At 35.2% G+C, this 21,454-nt stretch overlaps 1 protein-coding gene across 1 annotated transcript; it reads right to left on the reverse strand.

The window, feature by feature from the left end:
* Positions 1–14,678: 14,678 nt before the first annotated feature.
* On the reverse strand, positions 14,679–19,781 carry LOC130804994 (uncharacterized). The gene is made up of 6 exons (XM_057669586.1): positions 19,581–19,781; positions 16,830–17,112; positions 16,412–16,546; positions 16,203–16,259; positions 15,277–15,411; positions 14,679–15,080 (listed from the first exon to the last, which is right to left on the reverse strand). Exons 2-6 carry the CDS (start codon positions 17,106–17,108, stop codon positions 15,015–15,017), a joined length of 672 nt encoding a protein of 223 aa, XP_057525569.1. The 5' UTR covers positions 17,109–17,112; positions 19,581–19,781; the 3' UTR covers positions 14,679–15,014.
* Positions 19,782–21,454: the final 1,673 nt, after the last annotated feature.

The raw sequence follows: 21,454 nt of genomic DNA on the forward strand, positions 1-21,454 counted from the left end.
TAGGTAGTGGATTTTTGTAAAACATATTATGGAGTTACATTGTTTGAGCACAAATATCACATTGTATTGGGTTCTATCTTTGAGTTATACATCAAGCTTTTAAGAACCAAAAAAAATCTCTCAAGGAATCCTCCACAAAATACTCACAAGCTTATAATTTTCAAGAAGACCTTCGATACTACATAGTGTTTTAGGTTTTACTTGTAATCATCCTAAGAGTATTTTATAATTAATATTTTATAACTCCTATTGGGTTCTATCTTTGAGTTATACAAAACTCTCGAACAAACAAACATTATTTTACTTTATTAAGATAAGAGGGAGATTGGAGGAAAAGGAAAGTGTCTTTAGTTCACTAGGAATTGAGTGTCTAGTTTGTGATAGCAAGAGGCTGTGGGGAGTTGTTAGAAGATAAGTGTGACCTTCTTCTAAGACTTGTAATACTAGAACTCTAAGTGAAAGTGAATAAAGAGACTTTGCCCAAAGCCTGCGAGCAAGGGAAAGCTCAAGGGTAGAGATTAGGTCCTATTAGAGGGCTGAACTCTATAATCATTGTGTTCTTTATTTTTGCACTTTACTTTCTGTTTTCATTCGCTAGCAACAAGTTCTTAAAATTATTTCCGCAAAACACTTAAAATTTTTTTAGTTCAAGGCCCTGATAAAGCCTTGTCAAGGCCCTGACTTGTTGTTTGCGAAAAAGCGTCATACTCTATTCAACCCACCCCCTGTGACCTTCTTCTAAGACTTGTAATACTAGAACTCTAAGTGAAAGTGAATAAAGAGACTTTGCCCAAAGCCTGCGAGCAAGGGAAAGCTCAAGGGTAGAGATTAGGTCCTATTAGAGGGCTGAACTCTATAATCATTGTGTTCTTTATTTTTGCACTTTATTTTCTGTTTTCATTCGCTAGCAACAAGTTCTTAAAATTATTTTTGCAAAACACTTAAAAATTTTTTAGTTCAAGGCCCTGATAAAGCCTTGTCAAGGCCCTGTCTTGTTGTTTGCGAAAAAGCGTCATACTCTATTCAACCCACCCCCCCCCCCCCCCCCCTCCTCTAGAGTATTCCACCACCGTTATTGAATCTTCAACTGGTATCAGAGCCTAACTCACATTGATTGATTTAACCATCAGTGAGGCATTTTAAAATGAATTCACAAGGTGATGGTGGCTTTGCTCAAGGACGTTCTTCTAATCGTCCTCCTCTCTTTGTGGTAACAATTTTGCTCATTAGCGTTCCCTTATGCAAATGTTTATTATTGACCAAGACCTTGAAATTTAGGATATTATTAAGAATGGTCCTAGGAAACCTGTGATAGAAAGGGATGGAGTCAAGGTCTCAAAACCTGAAGAAGATTTAACACAAAACGACCTTGAACTCGTAGCCAAAAATTACAAAGCCATAAACCTTCTTTACTGTAGTCTTAATGGTGATGAATTTGAACGAACTTCCTCTTGCACTTTTTCCAAAGAAATTTGGGATAAACTTGTTGTAACTTATGAGGGCACTAGTCAAGTTAAGGAAACAAAAATTAGCATTTTCCTTCACAAATACGAATTGTTTAAAATGGCTCCCAATGAATCCATTAAGGAGATGTTCACTCGTTTTAGACTAATAGTAAACAATCTTCATTCCTTGGAAAAAACCTTTACAAATGAAGAGAAAGTGAGGAAGATTCTTAGATGTCTTCCAAAGGGTAAATGGGGACCAAAGGTGACGGCTATAGAGGAAGCTCAAGATTTGAAAAAGCTGCCTCTTGATGATCTCCTTGGAAAACGTCGCACACATGAGCTTATCATGCAAGAAGATGAGGGTGATCTACCTTCGAAGGTTAAGAACATGTCTCTCAAGGCCTCGAAAGTTGACGAACCCTCCTCATCCGATGATAATAGTGATGATGAAGATGATGATCCATTTGCCCTAGTTGCTCGCGGACTTTCACGTATCTTGAAGATGAGAAGAAACTTCAAGAAAGGAGAATCTTCTCAATCTTCAAGATATCCTCGAGGTAAGCCATCTAACTCTTCTAAATCCAATGTACTAACTTGTTTTGAATGTGGTTCTACAGAATATTTCATCAAGGATTGCCCTAAGAAGAAAGAGGAAAGGAAGAAGGATGATAAAAGAAAGAACTACAAAAGGAAGGACAACTATAAAAGAAATGACAAAAAGAAAGCCATGCTTGCTACTTGGAGTGATTCAGATTTCTTAAGTGATTCCGAGAATGAATAGTGATGATCTTTGCCTCATGGCGCATGAAGACTCCACCAAAGGTCCAGATTCTCCTATTGAGGTAACCATAGAACATCTTATTAATGGACCTAAGGAAGTTCTTAAAGATATATTGTTAAATCTTCTTAAGAATGAGGAACAATCAACTCTTGGAATGAACTCTCTCAGAAATGAAATTTCTGAATTTAAAATAAGAGAAGAAAGTTTATTACAAAAGTTGGATGTACTTCAGTCAGATCTAGAATCACAAATTGAAAAATCAAAAACTGTTTTCGAACTTAAGGTCAAGGCCTTAACGACTGGCCACGATAGTAAGGTCAGGGCCCTGACAGATGACAATATTTCTTTAAAACGAAAACTGACTTCCCTAAACTGTTCAAAAGACTGGGAAATGCAAATCTCTTAATGACTCACTTGCCAAATTTACAAAATTCAAAAAAGAACTTAATAAAATGTTAGATTCAAGTCAAGTGCCTAAAGACAAAAATGGTATTGGTCATAATCGAAACACTTTTCCTAAAAAGAATAATACCACTTTGCAAAAGCTAAAGGCAATTGGCTTGGACCTATTTGTTCATATTGTGGCAAGAAGGGTCATATGAAATTTGCATGTCTTTATCCGACCCTCAAATCATTAAGAACACTTATCCGGTCCAACTTAGATCTCATGTTAAGCAAATTTGGGTTGTCAAAGGGATGAGACCATCTAATATGGTTGACTCCGAATTTGACAACAAATTTAACAAGTGGTTTAGCCGAAAAGTATGATGTTTTGGTTATATAGGTACCTAGCAAATGGATCCTTGATAGTGGATGTTCAAGGCACATGAGTGGAAAGGCATCTTTATTCACGAAACTTAAAGAACAACATGGTGGAACTATCACTCTTGGTGGCAAAGAAAAATGGAACATTATTGGTGTTGGTAAAGTTGGTTATGATGCATCTAATTCGATTGAGGATGTGCTACTTGTTGATGGACTTAAGTATAATCTCCTTAGCATCTCTCAACTTTGTGACAAAGGAAATCAAGTAATTTTCGACAAGGACAAATGTGAGGTAAAATGTATCAAATCTGGGAACATTATTCTTAATGCTCCTAGGTATGATAATATCTATTCTTTGTTCACTAATAAAATTGAAAGCTCAAGTCTTAAATGTCTCAAGGCCTTGACAGATGATCCGAGGCTTTGGCATAAAAGACTTGGACATTTAAACATGCATTCTATTAAATTACTTCCATCTCATGACTTAGTAAGAGGCCTACCTAACTTGTCTTTTCATATTGATGAGTTATGTAAGTCTTGTGCTAAAGGTAAGCAAACCAAGGGTTCCTTTAAACCTAAAAAGATAGTTAGCACCACAAGGCCAATTGAACTTTTTCATATAGATCTTTGTGGTCATATGCGTGTCAAATCTCCCAAGGGTAAACAATATGTCTTTGTTATAGTTGATGATTTCTCTCGTTTTACTTGGTTATCTTTTCTTCGTGAGAAATCTGAGGCTTTAATTGAATTTTCAAAACCTTGCAAAGAACATCAAGCTATCAAAAACCTACCTATTGCTCACGTGAGGAGTGATCATGGTTGAGAATTTGATCAACTCGGTTTTGACACCTTTTGTGCAAAATATGGAATTTCACATAACTTTTCGGCTCCTAGGACACCTCATCAAAATGGAGTTGTGGAACGTAAGAACCGCACTCTTGAGGACATGTCAAGGACTATGCTTTTAGAAAATGGACTTCCTAAAACATTTTGGGCCGAATATATCAATACCGCAAATTATGTTTTGAATAGATGTTTGATAAGACCTATTTTGAAAAAGACTCCCTATGAATTATTCAAAGGGAGAAACCAAATATTTCTTATTTTAAACCTTTTGGATGTACTTGTTTCATCCATGGCAAAGACAACCTTGGAAAATTTGATGCACGTAGTGATGAGGCTATCTTTCTTGGTTATGCTCTTAATAGCAAAGCTTATCGTGTATAAAATCTTCGTAGGAAAGTGGTGGAGGAAAGTATACATGTTATTTTTGATGAGCATGATAACGGAATCTTGAGTAAAGGCTTTGCAGATTTGAAGCTGTGTCATGATGATTATGATGAAGATGAAGCAACAAAGGAGAAAGGAACAAACATGCAGGAACAGATTCAAGCCCTTGACGAAGCTAATCTGGTGACAAATAAAGGTTCTCAAGGCCCTAACAAAATCATCCAGGAACTTGAGCCTCGAGAACAAGTCTAAAATGTGATAGCTCACAGAATAACTCTCAAGGCCTTGAAGCTGAACTCCGAGAACAAATAACATCTCCTTTGGCTATCAAAAGGAAATTCAAGCATGCATCTTCACATCCTTTGGAGAATATCATCAGGGATCCACAAAGCGGTGTTCAAACAATATCAAAGAGCTATTGTGCCTTCTATGCATTTGTTTCTTTCATAGAACCAAAGAATCATGATGAAGCTCTACAAGAGGCCGAGTGGATAGTTGCCATGCAAAATGAACTCAATGAGTTCGAAAGGAATAAAGTATGGACATTAGTTCCTAGAACTAGTGACCGTACTATTATTGGCACTAAATGGGTATTCCGCAACAAACGTGATGAAAATGGTAAGGTTGTTCGTAACAAGGCTAGACTTGTTGCAAAAGGTTATAATCTAGAGGAAGGAATTGATTATGAAGAAATCTTTGCACCTGTTGCTAGACTTGAAGCAATGCATTTGCATCATTTATGCACATAAAACTTTTTCAAATGGATGTTAAATGCGCTTTCATAAATGGTTATCTTAATGAAGAAGTGTATGTAGATCAACCTCCCGGCTTTGAAAATGATCAATTTCCAAATCATGTCTTTAAATTAGAGAAAGCCCTTTATGGTTTAAAACAAGATCCTAGAGCTTGGTATGAAAGGCTTTCAAACTTTTTAATGGAAAACGATTTTAAAAGAGGGTTGATAGACAATACACTATTCATTAAAACCAAAGGTAATGACATGCTTATTGTTCAAATTTAAGTTGACGATGTTTTGTTTGGTGCTACTAACGAATCTCTTAGCAAGGAATATTCCGATCTTATGAGTAAAGAGTTCGAAATGAGCATGATGGGTGAATTGACATTCTTCCTTGGATTGCAAATCAAAAAAGAAAGGGAAGGCATATTTATCAAGCAAGGAAAATATGTAAGAGACCTTCTCAAGAAGTACAACTTAGATCAATCCAAGCCCTCGAAGACCCCTATGAGTTCTTCATGCTCACTTGATCAAGACCTCAATAGCAAGTCTAAAGATCAAAAACTCTATAGAGGCATGATTGGTTCCCTACTATATTTGACCGCAAGTAGACCATATATTATGTTTAGTGTTGGTGTGTGTGCTCGTTTTCAAGTAAACCCTAAAGACTCTCATCTCATGGCCGTGAAGAGAATCTTTAGATATTTGAATGGGACTCGAGACCTTGGTCTTTGGTATCCCAACAATAGTGACTTCTCATTGGTTGGATATTCGGATTCGTATTTCACAGGTTATAAAGTTGATAGAAAAAGCACTACGGGAAATTGTCAATTTCTTGGATCCTCACCTATTTCTTGGCAATTAAAGAAGCAACACTCCGTGGCACTCTCCTCCGCCGAGGCCGAGTACATAGTTGCTGGTGCGTGTTGTGCACAAATTCTATGGATGTCACAACAACTAAGGGATTTAGAATTGGACTATAGAGAAGTACCTATCAAATGTGACAATACAAGTGCTATTTCAATTACAAAGAATCCAGTACAACACTCTCATACAAAGCATATTGATGTAAGACCCCACTTCATACGAGATCACTACAACAACAAGGACATCACTATTGGCTTCATTCCAACACAATTTCAAATTGCGGATATATTCACAAAACTATTATCCGAAGATAGATTCAATTACTTGGTTAGTGAATTGGGAATGTTAAACAAGAGTGCTCAAACTTAGGGGGAGCATCACAATAAGGTTCGCATTTAATTTGGTAAACATTCATTCATTGCACCTAGTAAGCCTTAGTTTTTCAAGGCCTTGACAACTCATGTCAAGGGCCTGACAACTAGGGAACATTGAAACTAATGCTTTTCGAAAATTAAAGTTGGATCAAAATATTGACCAGAATATCTTCCTAGATATTTTTGGACAATATTGTTTTCAAAATTTGAATTTCAAAACTTAAAGTTACAACCAATTTTTAAAATTCAAAATGTAATATTTTTCATGTAATTTTTTTAAAATATTCTTTCTATTATACTTGTACAAAATATTCTTTATTCTTTTTAAATATTCTGATTTTGGCAAAATATTTTTTCCTAGTATTTTTGCAAAATAAGGAAACAAAATAATTTTCTAATATTCCTAATACTACACGGCTAAAGGGGGAGGGGAAGTTTTAATTTTTGAAAACCTTTCCTAAAACTACCCAAACCCAACCAAAAAACCACTCCCCTCACTCATAACCCACTGCAACCGTATCTCTCTCTCCCTTACAACTCACCCTAAACTGTCTAATCAAGCCAACCCTATTATCCTAACCAACCCAATCACATTAAACCACCCTACACTCTCACATCACATCACCCCTTACACCTTCCATAATTACCCCCTAAACCGTCATCTCACTTAACCCCAACCCCTCTTTATTTACCCTCCCCATGCAAACCTCCCTTCACACAAACACTCAACCTCACTTTCTCACTCAAATACAACCCCAAAATCGAGACCAACTCTCTCTCTCTCTCTCTTTCTCTCTCTCTCTCATTCTATCTTCTTCCTCCATTTCTCCAAACTCCATTAACAACACTCCTTCACTATGGCTCCCAAGCGCAAATCCATTGCAACAAAAGGAAAATCAACCACTCCCACTCCACGATCATCCAAGCGTAGAAAATTAAAGCCCAGAGTGTCCTACAAGGTGGATTCTGATTCGATCACCACTCCTACTGCCTTATACCATAGCTCTTCCTCTAATGATTCAAGTCCAAAGATCACTAAGGTAAACACTACCGCCATTGATGAATCTTGGTTTAAAAGTGAGGAACACAAGAAAAACTGGAGTAACTTTCATAATCGAGACATATGTTCTTCTGATTTCTTGGAGATTGACTTCTTTAAAAATCAGAATTTGATATGCTTCGACAAATTGCAAAGTTCTCCATTTTGGAGCATTGTTAATTGTGGTGAAGAGCAATAACCCTTGTCCACAAGACTTTTCTATGCAAACTTAACTATTTCGGACGAAAAGGGACTATTGCTTTACTCCACTCAAATTAAGAATCGTTCCTTCTCATTTACCGAGAAATTGCTTGGTAAATTTCTTGGTGTTCCTTCTGGCAATCATTTTAACTTGGAAAAAGAGAAGAGTGACCACATTGCCCGAGCCCAAACCAAGTACTATAATGTTCCTCCTCCCTACCCACGCAAACCTACCCACAACATTCTTAACCTAGAGGGTAAGTTGCTCCACAGCATCATCCAAAGGTGTTTGCTTTATCGAAGCAACACCACAGACCAAGTTCTTCACTCCACATTATCCATCATGGATAATGTCATGAATGGTCAGGACATTGACATCCCTAACCTTATAATAACGTCCATGCATACGGCCATAACAAGCAAAAGAGGCTCACCCCTACCTTCTGCAAATCTTCTCCCAAAGATCTTTGCCCATTTTGATATAAATTTAGAGGATGAGGAGAAAGAAAAGGTTAATGGGAAATTTGATGAAAAGGCCTTGAAGAATTTGGGGATTATTAAGGATGGTGATACATGGACAACAAAGTTTGCGGCCTCTAAACCCTCACCTATAATCGAGGAGAGATTTGAGAGTTTATGCCTAGAGTTAGAGGAAATCCATTCTGAGCTGGGACTTCTCAAAATGTTGGTCAAAGGTCGTTTCCACGAGCACACGAAAGCTCTCAAAAGAATCATTACCTCCCTTCATAATCTTGATTATTATTTGGGTTTTGATTCTAATGAGGAAGTTGGTGAGACTTCAGGTGCTGCGAAGGAGAAGGCACCAACGAAGGAGAAGGAGAAGGAGCAGGAGAAGCAAAAGGAGAAGGACAAAGAGAAAAGCCCGGAACTGCCCCTTCCAGCCCCTAACGATGATGAGCCACTTCGCACCCGAGTCCTGCTTCATATCGTTTACCCCCATGACAAATGACTTGACCCTCTGCCGTGATCAAACTATATTTTCAATATTTTCAGCTTATGTCTCAAACATTCGACATGGTTGTAAGAACTATTAACTCTTTTTATTTTTTTTTTAAACTATGATCCAACAATTTTCTTTCTTTCCCCTTCCTTGATTAGAAGACAAAGGGGGAGAAGAAAATAAAGACATTAGAACTCTACTACTACTGCATGATGCATGAACTCTACTGCTTTTGTTATTATAATTATCTTGCGTATTTTGTTATGATGTTTTCTGCTTTATCTTTGAGTACGTATTTCGACAGGTATGATTTATTATGGTCAAGGCCTCGAGCTTCAATGTTGTTGATCTTTCAAGGCCTTGACATGCTTTAATATGTTCTGTTTGGACATACCTTGTCTCATTTTGAACCCATATTTGGATAAGTATGGTTTCACAAACTCAAGGCCATGACTTCGAAAGATTTTAATCTTTCAAGGCCTTGACAGGACAGGATTATTGTTTGTGATTGTTTTATCTTAAACTGTCCGTTTTTGAAGGAAGTGTTCTACTACACTGTTTTATTTTAAAATTTTTGGAAACTTCAAGATTTAGAACCTCCCTTCAAAACCTTAACACTCTAATGTCTTATTTGAGTTTGTCTTCCATCAAGGGGGAGATTGTTGACTTGACCCCTTGATAAAGTAAGTTTTATATTTTATGATGGAAGACAAATATCAATGTTTATTATTGTTGTATTAAAGTGTTAAGTCAAAACCATGTTTTATGTATTAAAAGGTTTTAATTGTTGTGACATGGTATATAAGTTCTTGGAACTTATATTGTTATACTATTGTGGTCGATTATTTTAGTGTGGCATAACACACTGTGCTGCCTTACTTTACACGATTTATGGAGATCTTTGATCACCATATTCCAACGGCTACAATGGTAAGTAATGGTAAGATTTTGATTGGTATTTATTTGGATTAAAGGATATTATCCTAGCTTTTGATATTCGAAATCTTAGTATATGGCAAGATATTCATATGATATTCTATCTTATACACTTGCCATATATAAGAGATCTTATTCTCTTATAATATAATCTTTGCCAAATCTTTTAAAATGAAATATTCTTTATGCAAAGATTATATTCTGAGGTTATCTTAATTATTCCTACTGCCTTTATTGTTTTTATGCTGACCAAGTTTTGTAGGAAAGTTTCCTCGGATAACAAGCTCGGCTACCCAGAGTCAAGGCCTCGACAGAGCCAATTTTGGAAAGTAGTCGTTTGGATTCTAGAGCCTCAAGGAGTATTTATTTCGACCTTTGAAGCTCAAATGAAATACATACAAGTATACCACTGCATCATACAACACCATATACATCAAGCTTTCAAGAGCCAAAAAAAGTCTTTCAAAGAATCCTCCACAAAATACTCACAAGCTTATAATTTTCAAGAAGACCTTCGATACTACATAGTGTTTTAGGTTTTACTTGTAATCATCCTAAGAGTATTTTGTAATTAATATTGTATAACTCCAATTGGGTTCTGTCTTTGAGTTATACAAAAGTCTCGAACAAACAAACATTATTTTACTTTATTAAGATAAGAGGGAGATTGGAGGAAAAGAAAAGTGTCTTTAGTTCACTAGGAATTGAGTGTCTAGTTTGTGGTAGCAAGAGGCTACGGGGAGTTATTAGAAGATAAGTGTGACCTTCTTCTAAGACTTGTAATACTAGAACTCTAAGTGAAAGTGAATAAAGAGACTTTGCCCAAAGCCCGCGACCAAAGGAAAGCTCAAGGGTAGAGATTAGGTCCTATTAGCGGGCTGAACTCTGTAATCATTGTGTTCTTTATTTTTGCACTTTACTTTCTGCTTTCATTAGCTAGCAACAAGTTCTTAAACTTATTTCCGCAAAACACTTAAACTTTTTTAGTTCAAGGCCCTGACTTGTTGCTTGCGAAAAAGCGTCATACTCTATTCAAACCCTTGCACCTGACTCCATTCATTAAGCAAGGGTTTAGGTTACTCTGGGATGGATGGAGCAACCCTTAAGCAATGGATGGAGCAACCCTTCTACTAAGTCTCCATTCAAACCAATATCAATCAACATTCCACCATTATCAAGCCATCAACAAGGGTTGAGCAAACCTTAAACCCTAACTAACTACTCACTACTCATAATCATAACCAACAAAATCATAAACAACATATAACATAAGCATTCAAACACCAATAACATAAATATGGATAAGATAAGAGTAAAATAGTAAACAAAAATAAATCAATATCATGAGATAGCTAAAATGAACAATTACATAATAATGAAATACTAAAAATAAATAAGATTAGAAATTACCAAAAAAAAAGGAGAGAGATTCTAGAACGATAAAAACCCAAACTTAAAGTTCCATGAAAATGATTTGCAAGTTTCAAATAATCACCAATAAAAGCTAATGAAAGTAGTGAAAGATGAAGAATAACACTAAAAACTAAGCTTTGATTAATTTAATTAAGACTAGAATAAAGAGAAAAATGAAAATGAAAAAACTAGGGTTTGTACAAAAAGAGAGAAAAAGATGAAAAAAAAAAAACCGAATGAAAATTGCTGAAATACTACTTAGTTCTAAGCTATTACAAATACCCTCTATTTATACCCCTTACAAAATAGAATATTTAACCCCCAATAAATATGAGAAAATTACCCTCAAAAACGCTGGAAAAAAAAATCAGTTGAAATGTTTGGAAAAATCTACTATATTCGCGTATTTTGAACTTGGGCCTGGGAATATATGATATATTAAATACGCGCTGTCTCAGTTGGTCCAAATCACCTTATGTCGTGCAGCAAGTCCCTATTTCGAGACTTGATGGAAACATTTTGCACCTGTGTTGTGTTGCTGCGGTTTTGCGTGGAAAATTGGTGCTAGCTGCGATTTTCGATCAATCGATTGATCTCCTATGTAAACTTTTTGCACATTCTGGAACGTCATCCAAAATAAGATCAATCGATCAATCTATGTAGATCGATCGGTTGATCCTCTTTGACTAACTCAACAACATTCTGGAACTTTTTGCTTACAAGATCGATTGATCAATCCAAATAGATCGATCGATCGATATCCTTCTCCTTAGGCATGCCATTTTAAAAATGCTCTTTCTCCTTCTTTATAACTTTGAATTCGACGTGTGACCAGTCGATTTGAAGCTAACAAACTCAACTTTTACCTTCCATCAAGATATATACCAAAATTAGAGTGTGTTGACCTCCATCAGCACTTAAGTTGACTTTTCATGAACAATACTTTTGCTTTGCTTGGGTTGAACTTTTCTCCACCTCTTGGCTTTTTTCTACCTCAGCTTCGGTCCCTGCCTTCTCCATGCCTCCGGCGAATATAAGATGGCGCCTCTCTAGCATTCTTTAAGGCTTGAAAATAGGTGATCAATCTGCAAAAGCAACAACAAATATGCTACCCTATAAAAGGACGTAAAACCAACCAAAAGCAATAGGAATGCACGGAAACTAAGGAATAGTAAATCAATATTATGCCCAAATAAAAGGTAAAAATGAGGTTTATCAATAGATGATTAAAAAAATTTGATTGTTAGAGAGGTGGAATAATTTTTTAGAAATGAAGAAATTAATCATGTGAGAGTAAGAGTTTTGGGTCAGTGAATACTGATTTTTGTATATTGTTTGATATGATTTACAGCCTACATTTATACACAAGATTAGCTACTAAACTAGGAAAGAACAATTACAGCAATATTATCATTCCTAAACTTATGTTATTAGAATATTTGATTTTATTTTACTTTCCTACACTCCCCCTCAAGTTAGGTTGTAGGATTTGCTGAGACCCAACTTGCATATTGCATCATCAAATACTTCGGATGCTACAGCCTTGGTGAGAATATATGCTAGCTGATCCTTTGACCGAACAAATGGAAGGCTAATGATCCTCTTTTCGAGTTTTTCCTTGATGAAGTGCCGTGAATTTCAACATGTTTAGTGCGATCATGCTGAATTGGATTTCCCGAGATTCTAATAGCTGCTTTGTTATCACAATAAAGGTCACAAGGCCCCTTCTGTGGGAAGTTTAGTTCCCCTAGTAGCTTCATGATCCACAAGAGTTCAGTGTTTCCCTCAGCAATTCCCCGAAATTCAGCCTCAGCACTCGAAGGAGCTACTACTTTTTGTTTCTTGCTTTTTCAAGTGACAAGATTTCCCCCTACCAAAGTAAATTATCTTGAAGTCGATTTTTTGTCATCTCTATCATGGGCCCAATCTGCATCTGTGTAAGCTAGGAGGTCGAGATTGTCATTTTCCCAAAAAGAAGTCCTCTACTACTAGTTACCTTAAGATACCTTAGGATCCGCATCACAACCATCATATGTTGTATCTGAGGCATGTGCATGAATCTGCTTACCACACCAACTGCGAAGACAATATCGGGTCTTTTGTGTGATAGGTAAATAATTATCCCTATCATCCTCCTATAGCGATCTTTATCTGCCAAGTTTTCCCCCTCAATTATCTGGAGTCCATGATTCGCTGCAAGGTTGTCTCTGCAGGCTTACAATCAAGCAATCGGTCTCTGCTAGGAGATCTAGAATGTACTTTTGTTGACTAATGAAGATCCCCTTATGTGATCTTAGAACATCAATGCCAAGAAAGTGCTTTAGGTTTCCCAAATCATTCATCTCAAACTCACATGATATTTTTCTCTTTAAATCTCAAATTTCCTCTACATCGTTACTAGTAATAACCATATCATCTACATAAATAATTAAACGAGTGATCCGATCTTTTTCCTTCATGAGGAACAGAGTGTGATCGGAGTTACTCCGTGTAACACCGCAAATTTTTGGGAATATAACTAATGTTATTTTATATAATCCCCAATTCATATTTAATATTATAGAAATAATAATAATAATAATAATAATAATAATAATAATAATAATAATAATAATAATAATAATAATAACTATAAAGAAAGATATTATATAAATAATGGTAAAGAGTAAATGAGTAGTTTTATATTTTTTTTTTTTAAAAAAAAAACAAAAACAAATGAAACACGGTTATATGATATCTCCTTCACCGCCATTTTCTTAATTCCCATGTCATAGAAACAAATAGCTTCATCTTCTCTCATTCTTCTACTTGTTTTTTTTATTTTATTTTATTTATTTTTCATCTTTAATCTTTATCCGATAATGATAAGTCGACTTTTCATGCTTTGTACATTTTTGTCTATTTTCTCTTCTTACTTCATTTTATCTACTACATTATGATTCTTGCTTTCGCTGGGAGTGAGTTTGATAAACTCCTTCGGAGTTTGATAAACTATTTACTGAGTAAGGTCTAGCTAATGACTTTAAAGAAGCGCTTGTTGGGAGGCAACCCAATCAATTTTTTTTTTCTTTTTAAGTTTTTGTATTTTTGAGTTGTGTCTTGTGTTTTTTGGAAAATTGGAGGGATTGGTTGGCTTAATATGTTATGAAATGGATTGACATTTATTTATCCCTTAAATATTTACACTTAATCCAAATAAATCCTTACAAGAAAATTTCCACCACGTGATATCTTTAATTTTATGATTTTGGCTTGTTTATTATTGATCCGTGGAAAACAATAATTTTATGAACATGATTTTCACAACTAACGTTCAATGATGAACATGGAATACGAAACATCTTTTCATGAGGCCACAATTAATCCTTCATGCATGAACATGATGATGAAAATTCCTAATCAGATGAAATTGCTATTTAAATTCTAGCTAATGATTAATATAATGATGATGAAATTGTGGTCTAGTTTTTATCTAATGCTTAATGAAGAAGAAAAGTTTTTGGTAGTTCGAATTTTGGGAGGAAAATTAGTTAGGGAAAATAACTAAGGTTTCTTTTGAGGCTAATTAAGTTGTTTAATCTTTCTTTAGATTAGATTTCTTACCGTCACTTTATTTTAACACTAATTTTGAGAAAAACATTGAAATGACGCTAATTATATTGTTTTTACAAAAAGTTTTTGTTTCAAGTCACCAAATTTTTTGGTGTATGTAAATACCAAAACAATTAAATTTGATTATAGCAATTGACAACTAAATCTTTCGAATCCTTTGGTTTGGATTATAGAGTATTATAATAAATTGAAGCAATCAGCAATTTTTATTTATGGAAAGTTGTAGAAGATATCTGCTATCAAAAATCAATTAAAAACATAATAAACTAAAATATTAGAGACTCGAGACATAGTGAAAGCCGAATGGATGAAGAATACAGGAACCAAATAAGCAAGATTAATTTAAATTTGGATGCATATTGTATGTCCAAAAATGGTGAATGTATAAAGTTCAAGATTTGTTTTAAGAGAAGAGATAAAATGGAGTGCCATAAATAATCATTTAACATTCCACAACCTATGTACTGGTATAGTATATACATTTTCTCAAGCTAATGAGAACATTAACACATCAAAGAATAAGCAGCAGAATAGATAGGATTGGTGCCTTCATCTCTGCCTTGTGCCTTGTTTTCTTTAAGAGCAATGATCTGTTTCCACAAAAAAGAGTCGTCTACGTCTGATCTACAAATGCGCCATTCGTACAAAAACTCATTTGTAGATCCATTCATTTGAACGCGCACCGGACTCATCCATGTCTATAAATATGCTCACAGCCTGCACCAAAACAAACAACATTTTCCTCCTTAATTCGCTTTGTTACTTTGACGTCCTCCCCAAACTTAACTTTGTTGATTCATTCATACATGACTAGATTGCATTTGATAGAACTGACATCATATTTACGGAATAAAATTGATTTAACTGATTAAAATGAAACCAGTATTGAGTATAATTGATGCTCCTTGCTTACCTTTCCGATCCGTGGCCTCTCTTTCAACTTTGCGAGGCTGTTTCTGATATGTGAGACGGCACCCCAACATCTCAGATTGTTGGCTACATCATCAAGCCTCAGTATGTATTCCTCTTCGGTTAATGGGAATGATCTCTGAGGTGGTGGTTTATGTTACAAAAAGAACTTTCAGCTTTTAGATATGGTTTCATACAATTTCTAGATATGGGAAAACAACATTATGATTTGCATAACTCATTAATGGATGCAGATATATATACGAGAATAGAATCCATTCTTAAATTCTATGCATCGTGTTGACAAAAAGTGTTGGCAATACTTCACATGTGAGGAAGATCTCACATCACTAAAATAATAGGTTATGGACTTGCATATAATGCTTGGTAAATAATAAGACTAATACCATAAGGTTTTGGAAAAGAGTGAACCTCATCAAGTGTGTATGCAAGACAATGCTCATTACCCATGGGTTTGTGGGCTCGAACCCATGGGTGTGGGCCTGCGGAGTGATTATAAGACGAATTGTCACTGCCTAACAGAAAATTCAAGATGCATCTTCTTGCTTTGCCCATGCTTGGGACCAGCTGGAGTAGCAAAAGAACTGATACCTGCCTTCTTCAGGCATTAGTTGATGCCAATTTCTAAAGCATCACATTTCTATGTATTCTTAAAAAGAAATACTCATAAAAAAAGGCCTTAGAGGCACAGAAGAAACAGTAATCCATAATTCAAACAGCATTTAGTTAACTAGGTTAATGACCATACCTCTGAAGTACTATGTATACCTAACCTAAGGACCTACAATTTCAGAATGCATCTCAACAACAAAAAGTATGTGACTATAATTCATGAAATTACAGAAAGCTAAGATTGACAAAATAATGAGGCTGCAATGACATTTTAAAGAAATCGAAGTATTTACGTACCTGCTCTCGGTACTTCCACATAACATTCATAGCAAGAAGGTTTCTTCCCATGAACTCCTGCATTATGGTACAGAGAAATTACATCTAAAAGCCAAAACCAAGTAGAGCTAGAATGAAGCAAATCAACCCAGGATCACTAACTCAACGATTGACGCTGTGTGTGTCACAATTAGAAGAATCCTGGTTAATCAGCAAAAGGAAAAAAGTACCTTCTTTATAAGTTGAACGTCGTAGGACCTTCCATATTTGTTTCTTATAAGAGCTGCAAGGTCTGCCCCACTGAACTTAGAGTCATCAATTCCAATAATTCTTTCCAGATTGTCCCTAAAATTGTCACCGCTTGCCTAAAACAGGCAGCCAAGAATTTTGTATATTCAGATAAATTCCTAGGAAAACAAGACACTCAACAATGAAAAACTCCCCATATGCTAATATCAACAAATTACATACCTAAACAAAGTAATAACATGAGACACAACCACTTTTACAATAATGCACAAAAATGCCACTAGATTAATTCAGATGACCGAGATCATAGAAAAAAGCGGCCTACACATGTAATTTTGTGATTTCGTTAAGAAGAGATGACTATGCAGCCATAGTATAAATAAAAGAATAACCATATACCGGTTGGCTTTCAGGATTTGATGATTCTGCATCTGAGTTTTCATCTTCTGGCTCAATTGGATCATTCTTATTCAGTGAGCTGCAACAAAAAACATGATGTTTTCCAGCTTTATGACAGTGATTGTTGTAGAAAACATCACAACTCCCAGAAAAGTTTGATTTGTGAGGAAGTACAGCTCCTTTATATCCTGGTCTTCTGCCTTCACTAAATCTTCCACTAAAACATTGTCGAGCTCCAGACGACCATAGACTGGAATGTGTTGTAGCAATGCTCGCCATGTCTCTGCAATTAAATCTTGTACGGTAAAATATATGTTTCACAGACAACATTACAATCTAGAACATAAGTTTAATCACAGATAAAGCACACCCAGATACATATTAGACTAGAAGGAGCTTTCTACATTTGTTTTGGACCAGGAAACAGGCTAGCAACTAGCATAAAAAGTAGTTTCAGAAGTCTGTTGGTACTTCAAACTAAACATGGATAAGCTTTCACAAAGCTCCCTACAATTCTATCAGAAGTTCAATAAGGCCATAAAGTGAACTGATCTTAGTTGAAGAAAAATGGTAATATGATTCTTAAATTGTCCAATGTGTGTGAACAATTGTTAGAATATCACTAAAAAAGTTAAACTTTGAATGCTACTTTTTTGAGGATCAGTCATCAAACTTAAAATGAAACCATATTCGAAACAACTAAAGAAATCCATTTCCATTACATGTCACAGCTTGTAACAATTATGATAAGTATAGTTGATATTGTTACACTTGTGATTTTGTTTATATGATATCAAATGGAAACACTTGAGAAAAGGGAAACTATAATTACAAGAATAATTGTTATTATTTGTTTTGAAACACTTGAAAAATTGAAATGGTAAGACTCGAGAACAAAGATGAAGGGGAGGAAGAAAAGGAGTTGTTATCAGTGGAGGAGGGGTAACAAATGAAAGGTATTTGTTTCTTTTTTTAATGAAATTGGTCACTGATGTTAGAAAACAAATAACCGATAATGGATGTACTTTCTTGATTCTGTTTTCAATCTAAATTTTTGGCTGAGCAAACATACTCAAAAAGTGTGTAAGTTCAACTTTAGTTGATAAAGTCTTAAGACATTGCATCCCAAATATCAAATGGACTTGTAAACTGAGCCTTAATTCTCTCCTCAACAACAACAACAAACCATTAACCCAAACTCATAACAAGTAACTTATGTGATGTAGAATCATCATAATAACTTATTATGAGAGCTGAGATATTAACACTTATATTATGGAGTCATCCATATTCCAATGCCATAGATATTCATTGCCTCAAAACTTTAATGAATGATTTTGCAAGTCTTGAGCGAATCCAAGACATAAGTATAGCGTGTACTTAACCAACTTGACCACCATTATTTGATCCTATTTTACGTTGTGTTTGGATAGAAAGAAATGGAGAGAAAGGAAGGGGAGCGATCTAAAAGGATAAAGAATCCATTGTTTGAATAAAAAATAGGAAAGCAAGGGATTTGGAGGAAAAATATGGACAAATTTTATTAAGAATACCATCTCTCCTAAAATGAAAAAATTTAGAGGAAAACACTCATTTCCTTTTTTTCCTTTTTTTTTCTCTTTTAAACAAAGTATACTCTTCCTCTTTACCCCTCCCCTTCCTTTCCTTTCCTTTCCTCCCCCTCCCCTTCCCCTTCCCCTACCCGTTCCTTTCTTTTGTTTCCTAATTTACATTCTAATTTGCTATCTAAACATAGTGTTAACATTACTTATACAATTCAACATTAAGGAGTTGCTTGGATCCCTGGGAAAACTATAAGGAGTAAATAGTTCAAGGAAAATAATACTAGGGAGTAGTAAAAGGGAGAAAAATATATTGGGGCATTAAAAGTACTTGGTTTGGCATTTTTTCCTTTATCTCTTTTTCTTTTGCCATTTTCAACCATCTCTACTTTCTCCTTCTCTTCTCAACCATATATATCCCATAAACCTTCATTTTTTAGATCTCCCTTATCTCTCTCCTTCACTTGCATTACATCCCCAACCACTATATAATTCTTCAATTTAATGTTTTGATTTTTTACATTTTCAATTTTCTTTTAATTTCTTTTATTTAATTTTATTTTTGAAATTTAATTTGAAAATCTTTGTTATCTTATTATCTGAGATTTTAGGGTTAGTTTTGATTGAATAAACTAAAAAAATAGAACATAGAAAGATGTGAAATGAAAAGGAAGAAGAAAGCTTGAATTCTGCAACTCAATTTCGACAAGGAAAAAATTTGCTTTAGGGGGGATTAGTGTAAATATTTACCTACTAATTGAGGGTATTAGAATAGAATACCCCTGTTGCATTTGCTCTTAATCCAGACATATAACAAATTCTGAAATATTTACCCCTTTACTCTTTACCCCTAATACCCCCATTCCAGGCAACCCCTAAGAGGGTTTTGAATCAAATGACCCGGCCAAGGTTCCTCTTCTCATACAAGATTTTAGGGTGTAGCAAACCTGGATCTTAGTAATCAAGCTAGCTACTTAAATCATTGGTAAACATACAAAAAATGATATAATTTAATACTAATTAAGCTACAGATTTAAAACAAGAAACAGACTAGTACGGAGTACATTAAATAAAATGCAAAAAAATACAGTGATGGACTAGATTTAGGAAAGAATTGAAATCAATTAATGATCAAAAATAAGAAATAAACTATTCAATTAGTAGCACAAATCAATTAATGCCTGCGTACCTGAACAGAGGAACGATTACTGAGTTCTTTGATTGTGGAGGAGAGACCAGAAGGAGAGAAAAAAAAAAGAGAACCTCAAATATTATTAGCTATTCTTTTTATTTTGAAAAACCAAGCAGATGTTAGTTGTGAACCGTTGATTTTGATTTGAGAAAATTAGAGTCCGTGGGGCAATCTCCCACCTTGTATTAACGACATTTTTTTGTAAGCAAAAGCAATAATGATTTTCTTTTCTCCACAAAGTATAGGAAAACTCCATAATTGTCTTTTTTCAAATATAGGGGATTATCCTAAAGTTATTTAATTTAAGAACTAAAATAAAGGTATACTCCAAGTAAAGGAGTTTAAAAAATTAATCGCACGATCCGACTCTTTAATGGTGTGTTAAAAGAGCCGATAGCTTAGTACGATGAGTGACAAGTCCATATCTACCAGGTTAGACACTTAGAACATATTCTCTTCAACTTATTTTTTAAACTTATTACATATTTTTATTGAAATCAAATCAGATCAGATTTATTCAGATCAGATCAGACTAAATCAGTCCAGATCAGGCCAAACCAGACCAGACCAGATTAAATCATATCAGATCAGACCAGACCAGATCATATCAGATTACTATTATTATTATTATTATTATTATTATTATTATTATTATTGGAGAGTGAAAATATATCATTACAACAAACAAAATCCATACAAGCTACAAAGACAAAGGGACTCACCCTAAAGTATAGACAGCATCAATATTGAACAAGAGTCCACCTTCTAGGAAGGGTTGCTCAAGCCTACTCTTCACGTGCATAACCAAGGGGAGAGAGCTTCAAGAAGGGAACCTACTGCCTATAGATCTCTAAACCACAAGTCGATTTGATTCCTAGTTTGCCAAAGATGATAGCATAGGCTACAGATTTCTTCACAATATCACCCAAGTTACAAGGGAGAGTGCTAATTTGAAGTCACTTCTGAAGTTCCTTTATGAATTTAGAGCTAAAAGGGCATTGAAAGAACAAGTGTTGGATGGATTCAGTTGCTGAGAGACACCTAGGGCATGTATCATCATCCAACACGTGAATTTGTTTGAGGTATTGCTTTGTTCTCAGTTTGTTTAACATAATCATCCACAGCACAAATTTATCTTTGGGGGTAGACGTCCTGTTCCATGCAAACTTGTCCTAAGGGAATTTGGGCGTCTCCTCAAAATAGCTCATATAAGTGTCCTATATATTGAACTTTCCTTGCCTCATCCAGGGACTAAACTTATCTCTCACATAGCAGATCTTCTTGAGGGACCAGCTTGTAGTAATAAGGGGATTAAATCTCATCCAGTCTGCCCCTTTGGCGTATATTCCATGAATCCAGCGAACTCAGAGAGATTTCGGTCATGTTGTGCACGTGCGGGGCTAACTTGGCTATAGCAATTTCGAACCACAGGCCAAGATTTCTGATACCGAGCCCACCTTTCTTCTTTGGTTTACAAAAGGTCATCCCAGTTAACCCTTCTTGGAGCAGTATTATTGGGGTCAACATGCCACATATATGCTCGACAGATGACATTAATGTCCTAATAACATACTTTGGGAGGATGAAAAGCTGACACCAATAGGAACTTATGCTCATTAATACAGAGGACACCAGGTGATTCAGGTGCTTTAGGTTCAGTCGTTTGCATCTAGGATGAAACTTGACATCACTGAGGTATTCCATACCTATAACAAATAAGAGAGGACAGAGAGGATCTCCTTGTTTGAGCCCACGCTTAGGGTGGAAAACTTCTGACGGACATCCATTAATCAACAGAGAGTATTTCGTTGAGGAAATGAAGACTATGACAATTTTTCGAAAATGAGCAAGGAAACTCAACGCAATAAGCA

This window comes from Amaranthus tricolor, chromosome 2 (genome assembly GCF_026212465.1).
Source record: "Amaranthus tricolor cultivar Red isolate AtriRed21 chromosome 2, ASM2621246v1, whole genome shotgun sequence".
NCBI lineage: Eukaryota > Viridiplantae > Streptophyta > Magnoliopsida > Caryophyllales > Amaranthaceae > Amaranthus > Amaranthus tricolor.